Consider the following 22,726-nt stretch of genomic DNA (forward strand, 5'->3'; position numbering starts at 1 on the left):
ACCCAGCAACAAAAACCCCCTTTTAAATTTCTTTCTGAGAATGATATTTATATTGCAAAGTCACTGTTTTTATTGCCTGATCCTTGTACCTCTTTAAATTTCTTCCTTGTTATTTTGGGGTTGCATCACTTAACAGCCTGATTGAGGAGGCATGGGGCCAGGAAAGGGGACACTATCAATACTGCTCTAGAATTACAACAGCGTTCTTGGTTCACATCCGCATGACCCCTGGTTTTATGTCCCATCCATTCACTGGCTCCTTAAAAGTCCAGATGAGATTGACAGAGGGAGAGCTGTTTATTCTGGGAGAAGAGGTAGAGGAGGATAAGCAGGAGGAGGAGGAGGAGGAGGGGGGTGGGTGGGGATCTGATAGAGGTTCCTTAAGATTTTTATGGATGTGGACAATTTGTGCCTGGGAAAATGTTCCTTTGTAGCAATTTAGCCTTAGTAAGACAGCAGTAGAATTGTGAAACAGATTGCTAGAAAATCATAACAGATTTTGGAAAAATGGGCTGGAAAATTTCCTATTAGAAAAGGTGATACAGAAAGATTAGTTCTTGAATCAAGGTAAGGCAACTGATGGAAAGTTCAAAAAGGTTGAGCAGATGACCCAATGATCTTGACGCCAACACAGTTTCACCATAGACCCATTACTTAGCAACCCATGATGAAATGCATCATCATCATCATAATATTGTGGACCATTCATCCCATGGAATCAGCAGTACATTCCTTAAAGTTCAGGAAGAGAAAATCAGCTTAAATTATAAACATGGAGCAATTGCAAATTGGAAGAATTCTTTAAGTCCTCTCGGGAAGGGAACCTGCTGCCCTTGCTCAGGCCTGAGTCTGTATGTGACTCCACACCAACCTGCCCGACTCACATCTGCTACCCGAATCAGCCCAGCACACCACTAAGTTATATTGGTCCACCTTCTCGTGAATAACTAGGAATGGGCAACAGATGATGACCTTGCAAGGAATTCATTCCTCCTTCCACATAACTTGCAGCACAGACAGTATTCTGAGCACCTGGGGATTTGCTCCAAAATCCAAATTTAAAACATTCAATAAATTAATTATTTAACATTTCAGCAGGATGATGCTGGAGAGGGGGTATAATGGGACCTGGAAAACGTGGCATTGGAATTACATCATCAAAAGGAGACTCCGATCTATTCTTTCTGAAGTTTATATCAAAAAGACTCAGGCAACAACAACTTCTAATTAATTAATTTTGTATAGCACCGTTAACATAGTAAAATATCCCAAGCTGCTTCACAGGAATGATCATCAAACAAAATATAACACATAAGGAGATATTAGGACAGATAGTCAAAAGCTTGGTCAAAAATATTGATTTTAAAGGAGCAGCTGATAGGAGGAGAGAGGGATGGAGAGGTCAGTCGAGGAGGAGAGAGGGATGGAGAGGTTTGTGAAGGAGAAGAGAGGGATGGAGAGGTTTGTAGAGGAGAGAGAGGGATGGAGAGGTTTGTGAAGGAGAGAGAGGGATGGAGAGGTTTGTAGAGGAGAGGGATGGAGAGGTTTGTAGAGGAGAGAGAGAGAGATGGAGAGGTTTGCGAAGGAGGAGAGAGGGATGGAGAGGTTGGTAAACTTGGACAGTGGGATGGAGAAGTTTTTCTTTGGGGCACAATGTCCACTCCATTGTGAATTCGATTCTATTCTATTTTTAATGCTTATGGCTAAAAGACAATAAACCAATGAGAAGGATATACACAGAAATCGGGTTTGCAGCTGAAGACACAGCCACAATAGTGCAGTGGTTCATATCAATAATGTGCAAGAGGCCAGAAGTGAAGGATTTCCGAGCTTGTGGAGGGATGGCAGAGCTGGAGGAAGTTACAGGGATAGGGCAGAAGGAATTGTTTGTTCATAAGGAGCAGCCCTGCAGTGAGTTCTGTCATATTGATAAAGTGGGCCTTAACAAGGGATAGAAGTCAAATAGAATGCCCAATCCATCTTGTGCAACTAGGCTAAGCTGTGTCCATAGAAAGAAGATGATTACGACACTGGACAGGGTTCAGTAGTGGGAATGGGAAGAAGGTGGAGACCTATGGTATGCAGGGGCTCAGAGAAACCCTGTGGCGAAATCTTCCTCATTGTCCTGCTTTAAGGGAACAAAGGTTGCAGGCAACTGAAGCATACCTTAGCATTGTGCCACTGTAAGTGAGACTGGTTTATTTTATGGCTGATACGGAGTTTAAAGCTGGGAGGTGGTTGAAGCAATGATAAAATGGCGGAGCAGACTAGATGGGCCAAATGGCCTACTTCTACTCCTATGTCATCTGGCCTTATAAAGGTATCAGGGATGCTTTTAACATCATCAAAAAGTGAGTGAAATTGACTTTCTTGCAGCCAAACTGCTTGCAGACAGAAATAGCTCACAGTAAGAGCGGGAAGAGAGTCTGGAAGCAACTGCAGACAGCCACCAGAGGGCAATGCTGTTACAGGATGCGGAAAGGGAGTTACTGTCACTGTTAAAGCAAAATACTCTTGATGCTGAAAATCTGAAATTAAAACAAGAAAAAACTTAGCAGCAACAGTGAAGAGAGAAACAGAGTTAACTTCGAGAACTGTTAATATTCCTGGGTCTCCTTATAGCAAGAAAGAAAGAGGCACTGGGAAAGGTACAAAAACAATGTACAAGGATGATGCTAGAACTGACAGTTTACAACTATCAGGGAAGATTGAACAGCCTCGGGCGCTCATCGCCAGAACGTTGATCTAATTAAAGTCTTTACAATTTTTGAGAGGAGAAATGTCGAGAAAAGTTATTTTCACTTATGGGGGAAATCAAAACTTGAGGATAACCAATAGAAGACAGTCACCAATAAATGCAAGAGGGAATTCAGGGGGAAACGTCTTCACCCAGAGAACGGTGAGAATGTGGAACTCTCTACTACATGTAGCTGGCGGGGCGAGTATCAGAGAGGCATTGAAGGGAAGTCAAATAAACATATAGGGGGGGGAAAGGAATGGGAGGATATGCTGGTGAGATTAGATCATGAGGACTGGAACTCTCTGGCCATTCACGCCGCGCTGCTGTACCAGCGAGAATGGACCCACATCCCCGTTCACTGCAGCGGGATAGGAGAATCCCAGCTGCGGGGAGGGTTGGAAAATCAGGTCCCAAGGGTGGGAAGAGGCTTGTGCCAAGCGTGAACAGGCCCAGGCCAATTGGAATGACAGACCAATTTCTGTGCTGTAGATTCAATGTAATTCGATGATAACAGTTTAAGTCCAAGCTCTTTCGACAGAACCTTTCATCCCATTCCAATGAAAGGTTGTCAACCTGAAACGTTAACTCTGCTTTTCTCTCCTGCCTGACCTGCCGAACGTTTGCCAGAATTTTCTGAGGTTGTAGAGATTCCCACTACAGGTATGGAATGTAAGGTGAAGGAACAAGCTCAGCCGAGGTGTACACATCAGAGTGGACTAACCTGATCAAGGGGACCCACGGACACTTTGCGAACATTAGTAGAGACATGCTGCCAGCTCGATCCCTGAGGATAACTCGGAGCAATCCCTTGTCGAAACCACAAATTACCTAGAATAAAAGCACCGATAATTTAGGAACATTTTTCACCATTCAGAATAGCCATGTTCAGCAAAACCTTTGTCTTGTAAACAGTTTAAAAATGTTTGTGCTGATCCCCTTCTAATTCTCTTTCACTCAGATAAAATGATTCAGATTACTGCCTGAAAGGGCAGTGCAAACAGATTCAATAACTTTCAAAAGACAATTGGATAAATATTTTTGGGGCAAAATTTGCAAGGCTACAGGGAGCTACAGGGGATTGGGACTAATTGGATAGGTCTTTCAAAGAGCAGGCACAGAATGGCCTCCTCCTGTACTGCTATGTACGTGGCCGTTCTATCATGCTATGATCTTTCGAAAGGGTGTTCCCATCCAGCTTCAATCTAGGGAAGAGCTGGAGAGTTCGTAACTACATTTGGCGACTGGTAAGCGGCTGACATCTAAAATAGTGGAATAGTTACACAAATTGCCACTAATCATCGATGTGTCACAAAGAAATAGATTGTGGGGGTGACATATAAGTCACACAAGAGCCTTATGTATTGCAGACAAAGGAAATTCCATCCCTCCTTCCATTGCATGGGTTGTGACAATGGTGAATACCTCAGGCAGTTCTTTATGTAGCTACCTGAAGACTTCTGCTGTCAATAGCCAATGCCAGGCATGCACGGTCGATTCTGTGGCTCCCTTATGTAAAGCGAGTGACAGTCGTCAGTGGCCAGGAACAAAAATGGTGCGGTTCAAATAATCACAGCTGTGCTTTGTTCCCTGAAAGATTTTTTGATAATTCAAAAATGTGTTTCTGCCTGATACTTTGTGAAATGATTGGGGTTTACTTAAATTAACGTGACACTTAACCAATGTTAAACAATAAATGTTAAATTAATTGATAGAAACATTTAGGCATATATAATACTTTTGCTTTAATCTAAGCACATTTTCATACTTTAAAAATAGATAGTATCTGCTACTGCCCAGTTTTTTTTTTAAACCCACAGACTTGTAAACACTGCATGTTTCTGAAGACATTGATACATCATAAACTCTGTCTATTCTCAGTAAGTGTTTCACATGATGAATTTATGAGTGGAATATTTTAAGTAGCTCCAAATTTGGCTGGGTTACATCTCACAAACTGTCAATGAGCTGGAACATCAGCTGGTTGCCAAAGCAGGACTCTCAAATTTATATATAACATAATAATACAACCACCTGATACATATATTGCCAAACTGTAATGTAAATTTACTTTGCTTTGCATGTTGACCTCATTCACGCATGTGTAAAGGTGTCCTGGCAGCTGGGTGCAGTGGAGTGATGACATTCAGTTTCCATGTCTGCACAGGCCACATTCAGTGGTCATTTTGCATTGGCAGGAGTTTGTGTTATTTGAAACCAATATAAGCTTGAGCATAGTTCTGCCTGTTTACATTGTGTGATTCAGATTCTTATTTTTAACATTTATCTTTGAAGCACTGAACTGTAGAATGCGATAACACAGAAGAAGATCAATCAGCCCATTGTGCTGGTTCTCTGGTAGAGCTATCCAATCAATCACACTCCTCTGCTCTTTCCCCATGGTCCTATACATTTTTTTCCTCCTGGAGTATTTATCCAATTCCCTTTTGAACATAATTGTTGAATCTGCTTCTGCTACCCTTTCAGGCAGTGCATTCTGGATCACAGCAACTCTCTGTACAAAATAATGTTTCCTTCTTTAACTAGGGTATTTTATCCAGTTCTGGGCACTCCTCTTTATGAAAGATGTAAAGGCATTGGAAAGAATGGTTCCAGGGATGAGGAACTTCAGTTGTGAAGATCAATTGGAGAAGTTAGGACTGTTTTTCTTAGCGAAAAGAAGGTTGAGGAGAGACTTGTAGTAAGTGGAGAGATTCGGGCGGTGGGGTTGTCTTCCTTGGAAACAGGGAAGGCTGAGGAGTGACATGATTGAGGTATACAAAATCGAGAGAACAGGAGGAACCTGTTTCCCTTGGCAAAGAGTTGAAAAACCAGGGGTCATAGGTTCAAGATAAGTGGCAGAAGGATTAGAGGGGACACGAGGAAAAACCTTTTTACGCAGAGGGTGGTGGGTGTCTGGCATTCACTGCTTGAGTTGGTGGTGGAGGCAGAGACTCCGGGCTCTGCATTTTAAGTGCTGTAAGTTGCAGGGCTAAGGGCCGTGTTCAGGAAAATGGGATTAGAAAGGGCACATGGGTGCCTTTGGAGTGCATGGACAAGATAGGCCGAATGGCCTCCTTCTGTGCTACATCATTTCAATGGTTCTATTTCTATCTGGTAAAGGTGTTCAAAATCATGAAGGATCTGGATAGAATAGATAGGGAGAAACTGTTCCCACCCATGGAAGAATCAAGAATGAGAGGGAACAGATGTAAAGCAAAAGTGATACGAGGAGAATTTTGTTTAATATAGCGAGTGGAGAAAGTCTGAAATGCACTGCCTGAGAGTGTGGTGGAAGTATTCAAAAGGGAATTAGACTGTTACCTGAAAAGGAAGAATGTTCAGGTGTATGGGGAGAATGCAGGAATCGAACTAGGTGAGTTGCTCATTTGGAGAGCCAATGCAGACACGATGGGCCAAATGGTCACCGTCTGCACTGTAACAATTCTGTGATTCTGTGCTTCTTCTGGTACCTCTGGCACTTTGCCATTCACTTTAAATCTGTGTCTTCTGGTTAATGACCCTCCTGTCCATGGAAGCAGTTTTTCTTTGTTCTGGGAATGTGGATACAGCATACAGTGCCCATCATGAGTTACCCCAAGGACATTAAGAGTTATCCATATAGTGTGGGACTGGAGTTGTATTTCTTTATACTCCGGAGACAAGGCTCATTGCACTTGTGCTGTGAACTCTCCATTCTGTATCAATTACTCACATTCTCTAACACAAACACTTGAATTCTACCACCTTGCCCGCCATGGAATTGGAGCGGGCGAGGGGCGGACAAAGGAAATGTCCATTGACCTCAGGCAGGAATGTCCGATTTCGCTCGAGCGAGGCCGTAAAACCCCACCCAAAATCTCAGAATTGAACAACTGTAAGAGTTTAGAGCCTAGCCAGGTGAAGGTAGAGGTAGAGAATGCACCAAAGAGTACAGTTGAGAGAATGCAAAGTTCGTATTAGTTATAGAACCGGAGACACTATACCCAAATCTCTGTGCCTTTCCACCTCTCCCCCCTCCTTTCAGACACTGTTTCAAATCTATCAGACCTAGTAAAGGATATCACACTCCACTTCCTGAAGGACATCATGAACTGGTAAGATCTTTACAATAATTTGGCAGTTTCCAAGGTCATTTTCTGGTGCCAGCTTATTAATGCATCTGCTGAATGTAAGATTGAGGGGTAGCCTTCATCTTCGATCAGGAATTTTGCAACCTTGTCACTGAATTCGACAATTTCAGGTCATAACAACACCTCCCATTTTCTCAGACAGCTGATGCTGGGAATGGTTCTGTGATTGCCTTTTATGTCTCCTCTGGATCTATCTTTTGTTTCTTTACTTGTTCCATTTTGATTTAGATCGTTATCATTCCTTTCCTCATTGAATCACTTGTGCCCTTCATACTATGACAGACCTTTCCCTTTGTTCCTCCCATTGTTTATATACTGCTGAATCTCTACCATTTCCCAATTCTGATGATAGTTCATTGACCGGAAACGTTAACTCTCGTTTCTCTTTCCACATACACTGCCAACCCTGCAGAATATTTCTAGAAATTCAGTGAAAAAAATTACAGTTTTACATGGGTGGGATTTGAACTTTTGACATCTGGTTTGTTGTTTGGGACCAGCAGTACCCAAAGTATTGTCATGTTTCAAAGGTCTACATGCTAATCATATTATGAAATGGTCATTACAGAGTAAATGTTCACACATAGCTTACCATTTTCATCCACTGTGTACACAGATGTCTGGCCCACCGACACTTGTATTAACTTCTGTTTGGGAGGGGAGGGAATGTGGTACCAGCAGTCACCTGTAAAGAAAAGAAAGACTTGCATTTATATAGTGCCTTTCGCAGTGTCAGGACATTACAAAGCACAATGAAGCAGTCAGTCACAGTCAGTGAAGCATTTCAAAGTATAGTCACTGTTGTAATGTAGGAAATATGGCAGCCACATTGTGAACAGCAAGCTCCCACAATTTGATAAGTCTGTTTTGGTGAGGGTAGTTGGAAGATAAGTATTGGTCCCTGGTCACCAGAGAGAACTCCCACATCCTTCTTTGAAATCGTGGGTGTTGGACCATATACGTCTACATGAGAGGGCAGATAGATGGGGCCGAAGGTTAACATCTCATCCAAAAGACTGCACCTCCACCAGAACAGCACTCCCTCAGTACTACACTGGGAATGTTGGCCTGGATTGTGTGTTCAAGTTGTTTTGGGGGGGAGTGTTTGTGAACCCATAACCGTTTGACTCAAAGACAAGAGTACTGAGCCGCAACTGAAAACCAAAAAAACTAACATGGTAACATGCACCACTTCACGGCAGACTTCCAAAAGACTCCAAGTGGACCTCAGAAGATTTACATTACATTGTCACCTTAAATATAAACTTGGTTATGTGCAATTTAAAAAAAAATTAGGACGTCAATCATTTACAAAGACTTCCCTATCGGGAATCCGTACAACAATAAAGCCCTGTTTATTGAAAAAACGCTTTGACAAGATTTTAGCTCCTGAATTGTGTTTACCTGTGGAGTTTTGTGGGGAGACAGATCCACGGTAGAAAGCTGCTCCATCCCTGGCAATGGCCCAAACCTGGTAATAGCCCCCAATTGAGATTGATACAAACGGTTGATCTGTACCAATGTGCAGCCATGAAACACCCTGAAAAGAAAGTTACTTTACTGTGACATTCTGTTAAGTGTTTCACACAAGGTCATTTACAGACAGATGGCACCAATTCAGGCATAGCTGGGAAAATCATAGTGTAGCACCTGCATCTCCGAATCAGAAAGTCATTGATCCAAGCCTTACTCAAAAGGCCTGAGCACAGAACCTAGGCTGACACTACAGGACAGGACTCAGAGATTACTGCATTATTGGAAATGCCATCTTTTGGAAGAGACATTTAAACCAGTTCTCTCAGGAAGTTGTAAAAGATCTAATGGCAGGGGAGTTATCTCCTATGTTCTGGCCAGTATTTATCCCTTAACCAAGATCATAGACTAGAATCCCTACAGTGCAGGGATGTCATTCAGCCCATCGAGTCTGCACCGACCCTCCAACAGAGCGTCTTATCTAGGCCCACTCCACCCCCTCTCCCCTCCTGCCCATTTACCATGGCTAATCCTCCTAATCTACACATCTTTGAAACAATGGGGCAATTTAGTGTGGACAATGTACCTAACCTGCGCATCTTCGGACTGTGGGAGGAAACCAGAACATTCAGGTGGAACCCACACAGACGCGGGGAGAACGTGCAAACTCCACACAGTCACCCGAGACGGGAATCAAACCCGGATTCCTGGCATTGAGAGGCAGCAATGCTAACCACTGTTCCACCGTGCCGCCCTTTCAGTCATTAAAACAGTTTTTGCGGTCATTGCTGTTTGTGGGAGCTTGCTGCGCAAAAATTGGCTGACATGTTTCCTACATTAAACCATTGACTGGAGTTGTGCTAAGGAAGGTAACTGGTTGGGTTGAGTCATGTAAGATGTATGGTTAGGTACAGTTCAGCTAAAGTTACTTTTTGTGGGGGAAGGGGAGCAGGGAAAAACCTTCCAGATTCTTACTCCTAGAGATGAAAAGCTGTTTGGCGGGGTCCACAGTAGAGGGGTGGCACAGTGGCACAGTAGTTAGCACTGCTGCCTCAGGGTTCAATTCCCGACTTGGGTAACTGTCTGTGTGGAGTTTGCACATTCTCCCTGTGTCTGCGTGGGTTTCCTCTGGGTGCTCCGGTTTCCTCCCACACTCCAAAGATGTGCAGGTTAGGGTGGATTGGCCATGCTAAATTGCCCCTTAATGTCAGGGGGTCTAGCTAGGGTAAATGCATGGGATTATGGGGTAGGGCCTGGGTGGAATTGTGGTCAGTGCAGATTCAATGGGCTGAATGGCCTCCTTTTGCACTGTAGGATTCTATGAGTGGATTGGACATGGTCAGTGGAGGGAAAGGCACAATAGCCTACACACCTTCATGCTCATTTCTTCTCTTGAATATGCTTAAAATAAGTCATTTATTTCAGAAAGGTACCTCAATTTATCCGTTAAAGAAACAGCACTGTCATATACAAGGGATTTGCTTGGAATGTGCTACAGGCTAAAATGCATTTTCTTACTAGTGCATTTTGCTTAGTTACTCCCAGCCTGCACAAGACGTCTCCTTTGTTGCTAATGGCCCACAATGCTGATGCGTCGTCTGCCTTCTGTGACACACATGGGATCAGGGAAATATCCCGGAGAGCGATGGGGGCAACCTCAAACCAGGGACCCGTTGTCACTATTTTGCATTTTCTACGGAATTAAAAACAAAGGCGCAATTAATCCTTTGCAATAGAAAGCTGAAAACTAGTCAGCAGAGAGAAGTTACGTTTTCAAATATAATAATTTACATCAGTGTAACCAACCCTTTCAATTTAAACCTTTACCTTGCCCATCGTCTGCGCCGCACAAAATCTTTTATCGTCTTATAGCCATGGTAAGAACTGAAATGGGAAATGTTCATTAATATCACACCTCACATATTAATACAATTACAAACTCATTTCACATGGATCTCTTTTAAAAGGATACAGACAAAACTGAAAAGCATATTGTAAAAAGGAAATTTAAAAAAATAAATGATCAAAAACACTACCAAAAATAATTTAAAAGACATTGATATTTTAAGATGTTGGGGAATAAAAACCAGGTGACTTGCACTGGCAATCATCTCTTATGTTAATGGACACAGCTACACATTCAGATTTCAAACAAGGTCCATAAAGTTTACAAATGGAGAACATTTGACTAAACTACATTTCACAATCCCCTGCAGTCATGCACTATACTGGTCAAAATCCCTTCCTAACTGCACTATGGGTGTATCTACACCACAGGGACTACAGTTCAAAACAGCGGCTCACCACCTTCTCAAGGGCAGTTGTTAATGGGCAATAAATGCTGGCCCAGCCAACGAGGCCCACATCCCATGAAAGAATAGAAACTATACACAGCAATAATTTTCAAAAAAAAACTTTAAAAAATGTTAATTCAGTTTTAAATGAGAATGATATCAGCCCAAAGGAAAGTCCATTCCTCACCAGATCATGCAAGCTTCATCAAGTGAGGCACGCCACTACCCAAGGAATAACATATTTCCACTTCTTCTTGCCACACTTAGCATCAAGGTAATGCAGAGCTCAGCGAAGATGCAGGGCAAATTTGAACCTACTCATGCACAAGACTGGAATCTTATGAATCTCGAGCCTCTTCTGCCATTCAATCCATTCATGGCTGGTCCGAATGTTAACTCGATCCACCCACCTTGGTTGCAAATCCCAGGCTCGCAAAAATCTATTGATCTCAGATTTAATATGATTAATTGAGCTAGCATATAGTGCTTTTAATAAAAATAGTTCCACACTTCTAATACTCTTTGCATAGAGAAGTGCCTCCTAATTTCTCTCCTAAATGGCCTGGCTCAGATTTGAAGGAAATATTCACTTATCCTAGACTCTCTAAGCAATGGGAAAATGTTTCTCTCTATCTACTCGCACAATTCCTTTTGAAATACCACAAACCTCAATCAAATCACATCTTAAAATCTTTTATAGTCCAGAGAATATAAACATAGTTTATTTAATCTCTTTTCACAGTTTAAACCTTGAAGACCTGGTAACATTCTGGTGAATCAGTGTTGTACTCCTTTCATATATACACATGGGGGGATGATTCTCCCAGCCTGCTGTGCGGGACACTCAAGCGGAGGCTGTTTTGCGGGCTCCCTGCTGGGCTCCATGGCCTCCACGAGTCTCCGGCAGCCGGATTTCCAGCGCCGCCAGCTCCGCGTCAGAAATCGGCACGGAGCTGAATAAATTATTTAAATTCTCATTTTAATATATTTTAAATATCATTAGCTGGCCAATGACTGAAATCTCTGGGTCCACTAACGTCTCCCCCCGACCCCTAACAGGAGTGGTTCACTCCACTGGAGTTTAATATAGGTCCCCACTTGTGGGGAGCTGGCGGCCTGACTCCACTGGAGTGAAGGGGGGGAACCATCGACACCCCCCAGAGGGTCAGGCGCCGGGGGAGGGGTGCCCCCGGGCATTGCCACTTTGGCAGTGCCAGCCTGGACCCCTTGGCACTGCCCAAGGGGCAAAGTGGCAATGACCACAGGGCACCCTGGCACTGCCCACCGAGCATAGGGCAATGTCAAGTGGGCAGGGCCTCTCGGGGGGGCGATCGGTGGGGATGGGGGGTTCTGGCTGTCACTCTGAACTCGGGCTGAGCGACAGAGGGAGGGAGGCCAGCGATCGGGACTGCGGGACAGGGATAGTTGGGAACATTGAGGCTGGCAGGGGACGGGGCTGTTGGGGGGAGAAGTGGTCGAGGCTGAGCCGGACATGTTCGGGGGGGGGGGGGTTGTCGGGGGACGGACAGCAAACGGGCCATGGCGGAGTCGACGGGCCAGCGATGAGGGATCACGGGACTGGCCTGCGATTGAGCTGGCCAGTGATTGGGAGACCGGCAGTGCGGGGCCACTGCGCATGCGCTGATCTCAGCACTGACGGATCGGCACATGCACAGTAGCCTGCTCAGCGCTATGCTGCCGGCCTCTCCAGCGGGAATGGGCCACACCCCATGAATTTCAGCGTGATTCATGCTGAGGCACTCTGTAGTGCAGTGTCGGAGATTCATTTCGAAATTCCCGCTGAAACAAACAGCGGGATTTACTCCAGTTTTTATGCAAATTCGACACTTAGAATTGTTTTGGGAGAATCGCCTCCATGATGCGCAGAATTGGACACAGTGCACCTGACGTTAGGTCACTGTTTGGAAGTTTAAAATGAAGTGGAGTGATTCTCTTATACTTTAGCTATTGTGATAAATGGCTTGGTAGCTGACTCTAAATTTTGAGTACATGAGGTTATTAAGTTCACCAAATGTAAGCAACAAGCAAATGTATTCAGACAGGAATCTCTTCTCACTGTACTACAACAGCCAACACTGCAGGCTACAAAATCACCAGCACCATGTTATAAAGTTTAATTCTAGTTGACGGATTTGAGTACTTACGCAGGGAAATCAGCTGCATATTGCCATCCTTCCCGATCAGTCCCTCCAGGGGCATTGAAATCAATATACCAATCAGAAACCTGTCAGTAAAGAAACATGGCTTCAACAAAAGGAATAGGCTATTTAGACAGCGGCCTTGTGTTTGGAGCATGGGTGAGGTTTAATCTTTCAGCAGTCGAAACGAATATGATTGGTTCAAACTTAGAATCTTACAGCATGAGAAGTTTCACCATTTGGCTGTGCTGCTCTCTGCCGCCACCATCTGTCATCTGTCAGGAATGATGTGGAGATGCCGGCGTTGGACTGGGGTAAACACAGTAAGAAATTTAACAACACCAGGTTAAAGTCCAACAGGTTTATTTGGCAGCAAATGCCATTTGCTATTAGTGGCATTTATTATTGCCATTAGTGGCTTTTGCTACCAGATAAACCTGTTGGACTCTAACCTGGTGTTGTTAAACTTCTTAATCTGTCAGGAATTACAGCATTAATTCTCAACTTCCAGGGTGGGATTTTCCAGCCGCGCTCACCACAAACCAGAAAATTCCGCCCGAGGTCAACAGATCTTTGCATGGTCTGCACCCCCCCTGCCCACTAAGATTCCTGTGGTGGGTGGGACAGGAACACTCCCCCCAAGTGTATTACCATCAATAACTTGCATTTAAATAGAGCTCTATCTAGGGTTGCACAATATCCCAAGGTACTTCACAGGAGTGTTATTAAACAATATTTAACACTAAGCCATAAAAGAGACTTTAGGACAGGTGACCAAAAACTTGGTCGAAGGGGTATGTTTTAAAAAGCATCTAATAGAGGGACAAGTGAGGCAGATGGAGATTAGTAGGGGGGAATTCCAGGGTTCAACACCCAGGCAGCTGAAGACTAGTGGAGTGAAGGAAATTGGGGCTGTGCACAAGGCCAGAACTGCAGCAGCACAGAGATCACAAAGGCTGGAGAAAGTAACAGAGATATGGAGGGAGATCATCGCAGGCAAAAACTTTACAGAATATCTTTGGTTGCATCATAGGGCCAAGATACAAGATTTTGTCTCATTATTCAGCACAGAATGTGCCCCTTTGCAAAGCCAATGCTTCACATTATTGACTTTATGTAGAATGGGATAAGTTATTGCAGTCATACACCATTAGCAAGATTTAAAACCTATATTTTACTTACATATTGTGTAAACGCAATACTTCTGATTTGCTCTTTGGCCAACTTGGTTGAGAGCCTGTGAATTTGCAGGTCATTCCATCATTTAACCTCACTCTTTGACTGGCACCTAATTATCCTTCCCTTCATCACCATTCCACCTCCAGCCCTTTGCTGTCTGTTTCACTAAAATATTTGTTTGTCTTCCAGTCTTTAGTTCTGACGTTGGCTTATGTGCCCAGAAAACATAAAGGGGTGATCTTGCCAAAAAGATTCGAAGTGTCAAACAAGCATGAAAACGGGGGAAAATCGCACCGATTTTTTAGGCGAGTTTCCAGTCGCAATCATATGGCACTTAGTTGAAAAAGAAAGAGCCACAATGCAATTCTCGCCAGCTGGAGGAGGGCGTGGAGCCTAATCTTGCCAGAAAGCCGGCTGCTGAATTCTAGGGGTGCCATTGTGCAGGTGCTCCAATCTCCCAGTATACTGTGCACACACAGTACACTTTGAGACCTGTCACTTCCCCCCACCCCTCCCAATGGACATCGGGACCCAACATCATTGCTACCCCGGCTGATCAACCGCCCCCCCCCCCCGATAGCTGCCCCAGCTATTTCCCCATCACCCCCAATTGCAGAGTTCCCTCTTCCCTCCTCCTCACCCGTGCCCCCACAGGATCCCCCCCCCCCCGCCCCCCCCACCCACCATAGCTCCATCCCCGACCACCCAGGGGGCTTCAGTGGCCTTCGGTCCCACCAGTGAGGCTATCACATCTGGTCCCCATTGGTGGGGACCACACGTGATCCTCGCTGATGAGGACCTTGATTGACAAGCAGGTTAAGATCAAGTGAGCCCAGACAATAGCGTCCAGGAATCACTATTATATTTAAATGAACTAATGAATATTGAAGTTGGCCGAGGGCCAGTAACATCGTGAGAGGTTAAAAAACCCAGGCGCAAATCCGATTTTTAATCTCTCACCTGATCTTGCCGCTCACCACACTCATCGACCGGCGTGATGAGCCGGTAAGATTGCCCCGGACTGGACTGTGATCCTTCTACAGTTAACATTAATTCTCAGTTTGGTATCAAAGGATCCCACATCAATAAAAATAGGTAGAGCGGTAGAAAGGTTAAGGGGTTTAGAAAGAGCTCCAGGGTCCTGTGTACACCTAGAGGAACAAACCCTCATGTGTCAAGAAGGAGGGTGAGGACTCTCAAGGAGACTGCTGAAAAAAACAACACAGTTAGCCCTGTGGATCTACTCACTGTTTAAAACCTCATGAGGGGAGGGTGCCCCCCAGTCTGAAGGGGGCTTCCAATTGAAGCAACCCCACCCCCCCCTGCTTGCTGCCCAAGACGGAGGATGAAAACCTTTTCAGTTTCCCACCCCCTCAGTCACTGAGCACCCGCCAGCCTAAAAATTGAGGCTGGGCGGGAATGGCCCTTATGTGGCCATTAAGTGGCACGGATGGGCCTCCCGTCCAAGACCCTGCCCGCCCACCCCACTGCAAAATCACATCTGAGTTGGGGTAGCCGAGATCCTGGAGGGCATCCCGTCCACCTCAGAACTCACCAGGTGGCGGCGGGGGGTAGGGGGTAGGGTGGGCGGGGGTGCACAAAGTTCTGGCCAATGATTTAAAGTTTTCCAGTCGAAAAAAAATGCATCAGTGTCAACCCTACAATCCCAGAAATAAACACAAATAATAGCAAGCGCTTATAGTTATTGTAAATGAAGGTGTTCACAGCCCTTCGATCCGAGAGTAAAAATGTGCGTGACAAACATCGACATGAACATGTGGAAAGATCGAGAGGGAAGTATGGAAGAGTTGGCCCTCTCAGCTGGATGTAAAGATCCCATGGCCACTACTTCAAAGAACAGCAGGGGAGTTAGCCCAGTGGCCTGACCAGGTATTCATTCCTTAACCATGTTCCTGCAATACAGCAAGTGGCTACATTTCAAAAGTACTCATTGGCTGTAAGGTACCTTGGGACAGCCCTATAGTCACAAAAGAAGTGACATAAATGCAAGTCTTTTCCCCTCTAAGTTAGATTAAAAACAATAGCAACAGTTTAATATGGGTATTAAAGCATTAGAAAGGTTGTACATACCCAGGCCCACTGAGAAGGAGGTTTGGTGTGTGCCTTGGTACATTCTTGCAGGCCTGATGCATCGCTCCACATGTATCTATCAGTTGGCAACCCCCTGTAAAAGAGGAGGTTTAGCATGCCCTTCCGTCATAGCACCTTATTCACAGCAACATCTCACAGCTGTTTTGTCAATACATTATCCATCACCTAGAATTATACACAGAGCTTGATTTTGAATCCTGCTGGGTTTTGGAGTGGAGATGGGGGGGGGGGGGGGGGCGCTAAGAATTGACCTGCGGTTGTCATGCCAGTTTCCCAGCTTCATTTTGCCTTCAGGGCCCTTTTTGCAGAGACAGGATCAGGGAGTGGCAAGGTGGGTAGGTAAGTCAGCCCATTAAAAGGAGGCCGACAGGGATTTTCCAGTCAGGTTCCAGGTTCCTGCATGCAGTGGGGCCAGTTCAGGTGCCTTGTGGTGGGTTCCTCACTCCTGGCTACTTACACTGCCACATGCAGCCTTCTACAGACATCCTCCCTTCCCACCGATCTCCAACAGCGGTGGCCTGGCTACAAAAGCAATTTCTGAATTTAAATTTAAAGAATTGGAGAGAAGATGCCTCCATCTTGAAGCCTGCTGTTCATTGCAAGCTGGAAGGCCTCTGATTGGCCATCCAATTTCAAGACACTGCCTGCCATCCTTAATTGGACGGAAACTAACTCCATGGTAATTAAGGGGGCGCTCCCTCACATGGGGGTGAGTTTGATACTCATAAACAGTCTTGACTTTTGTGTCCTATCCCTAGAGTGAAGATTCTGTCCATAATCTACAGCACAGTAACTGATAATTATACCCTTTCAGGATTTCCAGAAGATATTTGGTAAGGTGCCACATCAAAGGTTATTGCGGAAAATAAAAGCTCATGTTGTAGGGGGTAACATATTAGCATGCATAGAAGATTGGCTGACTGGCAGAAAACAGAGTATGCATAAATGGGTCTTTGCCTGATTGGTAGGATGTGATGAGTGGAGTCCCGCAGGGGTCTTTGCCGGGGCCTCAACTTTTACAATTTACATCAATGTCATAGTTGAGGGGGTGACGGCACGGTAGCCAATTTGCAGACGACACAAAGATAGATAGGAAAGTACGTTGTGAAGAAGACAAGGAGTTTGCAGATGGATATAAATAGAGTGAGTGAATGGACAAAAATCTGGCAGATGGGAGTGTAATGTGGGAAAATGTGAAGTTGTTCACTTTGGCAGGGACATCCAAGGTGCAGAGGGATCAAGGTGTTCTACTGCATGAGTCACAAAAAGTTAACATGCTATCTTTTATGACAAGGGAAATTGAACATAAAAATAAGGCTGCAATGCTTCAATTATACAGGGCATGGCCGGAATTCTCCCAAAAAAATTCAAAGTGTCAAATTCTTGTGAATACTGGAGTAATTCATGCTATTTTTTTCAGTGGGAGTTTGGAGAAGAATCTCCCACACTCTGTGCACTGCAGAGGCCACCAGTGTGAATATCATTAAAAACTAGGGGGCAGGGCCTATCCCTGCTGGAGAGGCTGAAATCAGTGTGCTGAGTGGGTGACTGCACATGCGTTGATCTGTCAATGCCAAGATCGACGTATGTGCAGTGGCCTCGCACTGATAGCCTCCCGATTGATGGCCAGCTTGATCACTGGCCAGCCTCGTGACCCCTACATGGCCCGATCGCTGGCCCACCCGACCACTCCCAGGCCAGGCACAAACCCCCCCTCCTGGTCTGCCCTGTCCTGATCTCCAGCACCACCCCCCCCTCCGAATCCCCCCCCCACCCCCCGCAAAGTCCTGACCTCCCCCCCCCAACCCCTTGCAGTGCTGATCCCCTAGGTGACCCTCCCCAATCGCTGCCCTCACTCCTCCCACCAATCCCTATGCAGAGTGGCAGCAGGATCCCCCCACCCCCACTGATAGCCCCTAGGCCCCCCCTCCTTCCAAGGCCCCCCCTCCCTCCAAGGCCCCCATATGCCCCACTCCCTTGGCACTGCCCCATGCCCGGGGCGGGGGGGGATAATCACATTTAAATCCTATGCAAATGACCATTTCAATGGTCTTTGTGCTTCTTCATCGATTTCCAGCATGGATCTAACGCCGCTGGGATTCCAGCACTGGGAGACGCTAGCGGGACACAGACCCTGCAAATTGGCAGACATGAGAATCTCCCGGCCCGATGCACTAAAATATTAGCGCAGTGGGATGGGAGAATCGCGGCCCACATCTCTAATACTGTGTGCAGTTTTGGTCTCCTTATTAAGGAAGGATGTAAATGCATTGGAGGCGGTTCAGAGGAAGTCTATTAGATTGATATCTGGAACGAATGGGTTGCCTTATGAGGAAAGGTCGGACAGGTTGGGCTTGTTTCCACTGGAGTTAGAAGTGTGAGGGGTGACGATTGAAGTATAGAAGATCCTGAACGGTATTGACAAGTTACATGTGGAAAGGAGGTTTCCTCTTGTCTGTAAGTCCAGAACTAGGGGAACTGTAGAGTCACATTTATAGGAAAGAGATGAGGAAAATTCTTTTCTCTGAGGGTTGTGTGTTGTCTTTGGAACTCTACCCCAGAAGACATTGGAAGCAAGGTCATTGCATATTTTTAAGGCAGAAGAAGAGATTCTTTTTAGGCAATGGGAATCAAAGGTTATCGGGGAGGATAGATCAAAACGGGGAGCTCGAAGCACAAACAGATCGGCCATGATCTTATTGAATGGCAGAGCAGGCTTGAGCAGCTGAATGGTCTACTTCTGCTTCTATTTTGTATGTTCCAGTATTTATGGCCTATGTGAGCCTCCTTTCTTTCTTCATCGTGCGTTTTTCTAGCTTCCTCTTAAACGTATCAATGCTATTTTCAAATACTTCCTGTGGTAGCGAGTTCCACATTCTTACCACACGTTAGGTAAAGCAATTTCATCTGAATTCTTTAATGGAATTATTAGTGACTATATTATGTTCATGGCTTGCAGTTCAGGTTTCTTATATGTGGAAACATTTTGGCGGCAATCTTACTGGCTCGTCACGCTGGTCAATGGGCAAGGCGAGCCAGTAAGATCGGGCGAGAGGCCAATAATCAGGATCATGCCTGGTTTCTTGCCCCTTGTGATCTTACTGGCACTGATTTCTAGCAAAATCAGCTTCTCGTCCTGCTGCTTTCGATATGCATGACATAATTTAAATATCATTTGTCCAGGCTCACCGGACTAATGACATTGAAATGCCGGTCGAGGTCCTCACCAGCGAGGAACAAGTATGGTGCCCACCACCGCTGGTGAGACCCCACCTCGCTGGTGGGACCGGAGGCCATTGAAGCTCCCCAGGTGCAGTGCCCCTTGGGTCAGCATGCTGGGATGTGTGTGGGGGGGGGGGGGGTGGGTTGGAGGGCAACGTCCAGGCTGGCGATCAGGGTGGGGGATGGACTCTGCAGCGGTCATCAGCGGTGGGGAGGGGATTGGCGCAGGTCCCGATGTCCGTGGGGAGCATGGGGGAAAATGACAGGAGGTCTCCCAGTACACTTGAAGATCAGGGCGCCTACACAATGGTGCCCCTAGAGTTTAGCAGCCAGCTTCACTCGTGAGGTTAGGTTCCGCCCCATCCCCTCCTGGCACTTTTATTTCACTAAATGCCATAAGATTGCTTTTTTTAAACTCGTCCAAGAATGAGTTTGAAACTCTCCCGTTTTCCCGCTTGTTCAATACTTAGAATCGTTTTCATAAACTTTTGCCCTTTCCCAATGTATACCCTATCGAACACCCCCATAACATTGAAATCCTCTATCAAGGCAGCCCTTAGTCTATTTTTCCCCAAAATAAGAGAGTCCATTTTTTTCAATCTCGCCTGGTCATTTTGAGATGTCAAAGCGATTCACTGTTCAAAATCATGTGACATGATTCTGACCATTTTATCCCACGGCCACTGTTTCGATTAGAACAGGTGAGTTCTGTCTGGAGTCCTGATCAGTATTTATACTAAATCGTCACTAAAACAAGTTATCTGGTCATTATCACATTCCTGCTTGTGGGACTGGCTGTGCACAATTTGGTTGCCATTTTCCCTACATTATAATAGTGAATCCATCTCAAGAAGTACTTCATTGGCTGTAACTGCCCTTGGGAAGACCTGCGTTGGTGGAAGTCGCTATATGCACATTGACATAGTGGTTAGAACTGCTGCCTCACAGGGACCTGGGTTCGATTCCCGTCTTGGGTCACTATCTGTGTGTAGTTTGCACGTTCTCCCTGTGTCTGCGTGGGTTTCCTCCGGGTGCTCCGGTTTCCTCCCACAGTCCAAAGACATGCTGGTTAGGTGCTTTGGCTGCTCTCCCTCAGTGTACCCGAACAGGCGCCGGAGTGTGGTGACCAGGGGATTTTCACAGTAACTTCATTGCATGTGAATGTAAGCCTACTTGTGACTAAATAAATAAACTTTAAATGCAGATTTTTTTCTTCCTTCATTCCTTCACGAAATTGACTCCAAAACATGCACAATAAAATTTATGTTTCTAAATAAATGTTTGTAATAAGTAAACCTTCTACAAGAATTCAGAACTAAAGTTTTATGCTGGTACATTTTAAGTGTTTTTCATACCGACTACTGTATCCGGTAACAGGATTCCAACGTTGGTTTTCATAGATGTAAACACATGTTACATCTGTCTGTGTGTAAATATTATCTGTACTGCTAGCCAGTCCTGAAAAAAGTAAATGACATATCACTAAAAAAAACAGGTTTTGCAAAAGAAAACCAGTATTTAGTTAAATATAATTCTGTATTTGCAGATACTAGGCATAAATGAACATTGGAGAAACAAAACAGCAAGGTCTAACAGTCAGAGCACTACACTGAGAAACTGATCATTTGTCAGTGGGTCAATTTTAATTGCACAACAATGTGTGTTTATAGAGCATCTTTAACATAGTAAAATATTCAAAGGTATTTCACAGGGATGATTGTCAAACATGTGTTGATACCGAGTGAAAGGAGGAAACATTAGGCCAGATGATTGTTGATTAAAGAGAGATTTTAAGCAGTGTCTTAAAGGATGAGAGAGAGAGAGAGAGAGATGGAGAGACAGAGAGGTGTAGGGATAATGTCCTCCAGCCCTACAAGTCTTTGCAAACTCTGCCTTCCTCCAACTCTGGTCTTTTGTGCATCCATCATTTCCTTCGCCACACGTCTGCCTTCACCCAGCTATGCTCAAAGCTCTCTTAGTTTATACGAATTCTGAGATTTTGTGATAAGGCACAAATGATCCATTGATGCAAAACAAAGAGTTCACAGTACGAACGTAATGAGCCCTAGCTCCAGAATAAAAAGTGAATTTCTGTATCGCTCATTTCTTGATGTGAGCTGCATTAACTGGGGAGGTGCAAAGCAGAGGGCGCCTGCAGGGAAGAGAGATGTGTACGGTGGTTCCTAACACCTCCTGGCAGAGACACTTGGGCAGGCAACCTGGAAGCTCATTGACAGCCCGCCTCAACACAGCTGTGCAGAGTCCAGGTGGACCACGTGTTATGGGGACAGTGGGGTTCGTTCTTAAAATAAGTTAAGGACATAGAAGGAAAGCATTAAAATGAATCACCTTGAAAGAAGCCACCTCCATATCCACCTGTGTAAACCCAGGCTGTGTGATCATATCCAATGCCCCATACAATTCCTTGGCTGTTGCATTCAACCAAACGGAGATGTCCTCCAATCTGACGCCAATACCTACAGAAGACAATTTGAGAATCACAGAATCTTGCAGTATGTAAGGATGCCACTCGGCCCATCATTCCTGTGTCAGCTCTCTTTAAAAATAACTATCTGGTTAGTTCCACTTCCTCCCCTACTCCACCCATTCCCCACAGCCCTGCATTTTTTAAACTTTTTAATATGTTTGGTCAGTTTTCTATTGCAAGTTACTACAGAATTCCACATCTTTTAGGTAGTGCTTTAATACAAAACTATACACAAATGCACTTGAACTACTTTAGCAGAATCGGAAGTTGTTCTCTTTATATACAGGAGAATGGTTTTATGAGAGTGTAAAGTGTGCTGATTTGTAAACCTCTGTAGCAGTTCTGCAGATGGTGAATTACAAATATTTCACGACATGCGGTGACGTTTTGAGCCCGTGTTAACCATCAGCATGAACAGCGATGAGGGCGCAATATCCCGTGAGAGTCAGGATACAGCGATTTTCCACCTCTTTCACCCTTGATGTAATGAGGTTCCTGCCCAGGAAGGTTGGAATCCTTATTTAAATACATTAGCATCTGATTAGCGGACTGACCCACCAGGACTTCTGCTCTCTGAATATTCATTACGTGCTGGCGTGACATGACACTGGCGAGGTTTACAACAGCTTTATAAAAATGAGAGCCTGCACGACCTCACCTCCGAAGGGAATATCAGAGGTGAGTCTCATGTTGACACTATCCTCCTGGGTGCCTAATGGATAGGGGGAGCCGGAGGGGACATGGGCAAACCAGCTAAGTGATTAATTGGGGTGGGGAAGGGGGATGGGTGGGTTTGAGTCTCTGAATGAGGGGGTGGGGTTGAGTCTCAGCATACATGGGGGGGGGGGGGGGGATTGAATGCTTACAGGGCTTTGGTGCGCCTTCATTGCTGCTGATTGCACATCTCCAAGGAGTCTGAATCCCATTGT

General features: G+C 45.2%; 1 protein-coding gene across 2 annotated transcripts in view; it reads right to left on the reverse strand.

Annotated features, from left to right (window-relative positions):
• The window catches only part of tecpr1a (tectonin beta-propeller repeat containing 1a), a 68,440-nt gene that overhangs the window by 6,038 nt on the left and 39,676 nt on the right, over nucleotides 1–22,726 (reverse strand). For both annotated transcript variants that reach the window (XR_013500688.1, XM_078240620.1), the window contains exons 15-23: nucleotides 21,659–21,786; nucleotides 20,665–20,767; nucleotides 16,067–16,160; nucleotides 12,803–12,882; nucleotides 10,171–10,227; nucleotides 9,862–10,036; nucleotides 8,275–8,410; nucleotides 7,463–7,555; nucleotides 3,462–3,568 (exon numbers count right to left, since the gene is read on the reverse strand). Coding sequence is in view for 1 of the 2 variants with exons in the window: in XM_078240620.1 (XP_078096746.1) it covers nucleotides 3,462–3,568; nucleotides 7,463–7,555; nucleotides 8,275–8,410; nucleotides 9,862–10,036; nucleotides 10,171–10,227; nucleotides 12,803–12,882; nucleotides 16,067–16,160; nucleotides 20,665–20,767; nucleotides 21,659–21,786 (973 nt within the window). In the remaining variant the exon portion in view is untranslated. The remainder of the gene's footprint in view (nucleotides 1–3,461; nucleotides 3,569–7,462; nucleotides 7,556–8,274; nucleotides 8,411–9,861; nucleotides 10,037–10,170; nucleotides 10,228–12,802; nucleotides 12,883–16,066; nucleotides 16,161–20,664; nucleotides 20,768–21,658; nucleotides 21,787–22,726) is intronic.

The sequence above is a fragment of the Mustelus asterias genome, chromosome 23, assembly GCF_964213995.1.
Source record: "Mustelus asterias chromosome 23, sMusAst1.hap1.1, whole genome shotgun sequence".
Lineage (NCBI taxonomy): Eukaryota > Metazoa > Chordata > Chondrichthyes > Carcharhiniformes > Triakidae > Mustelus > Mustelus asterias.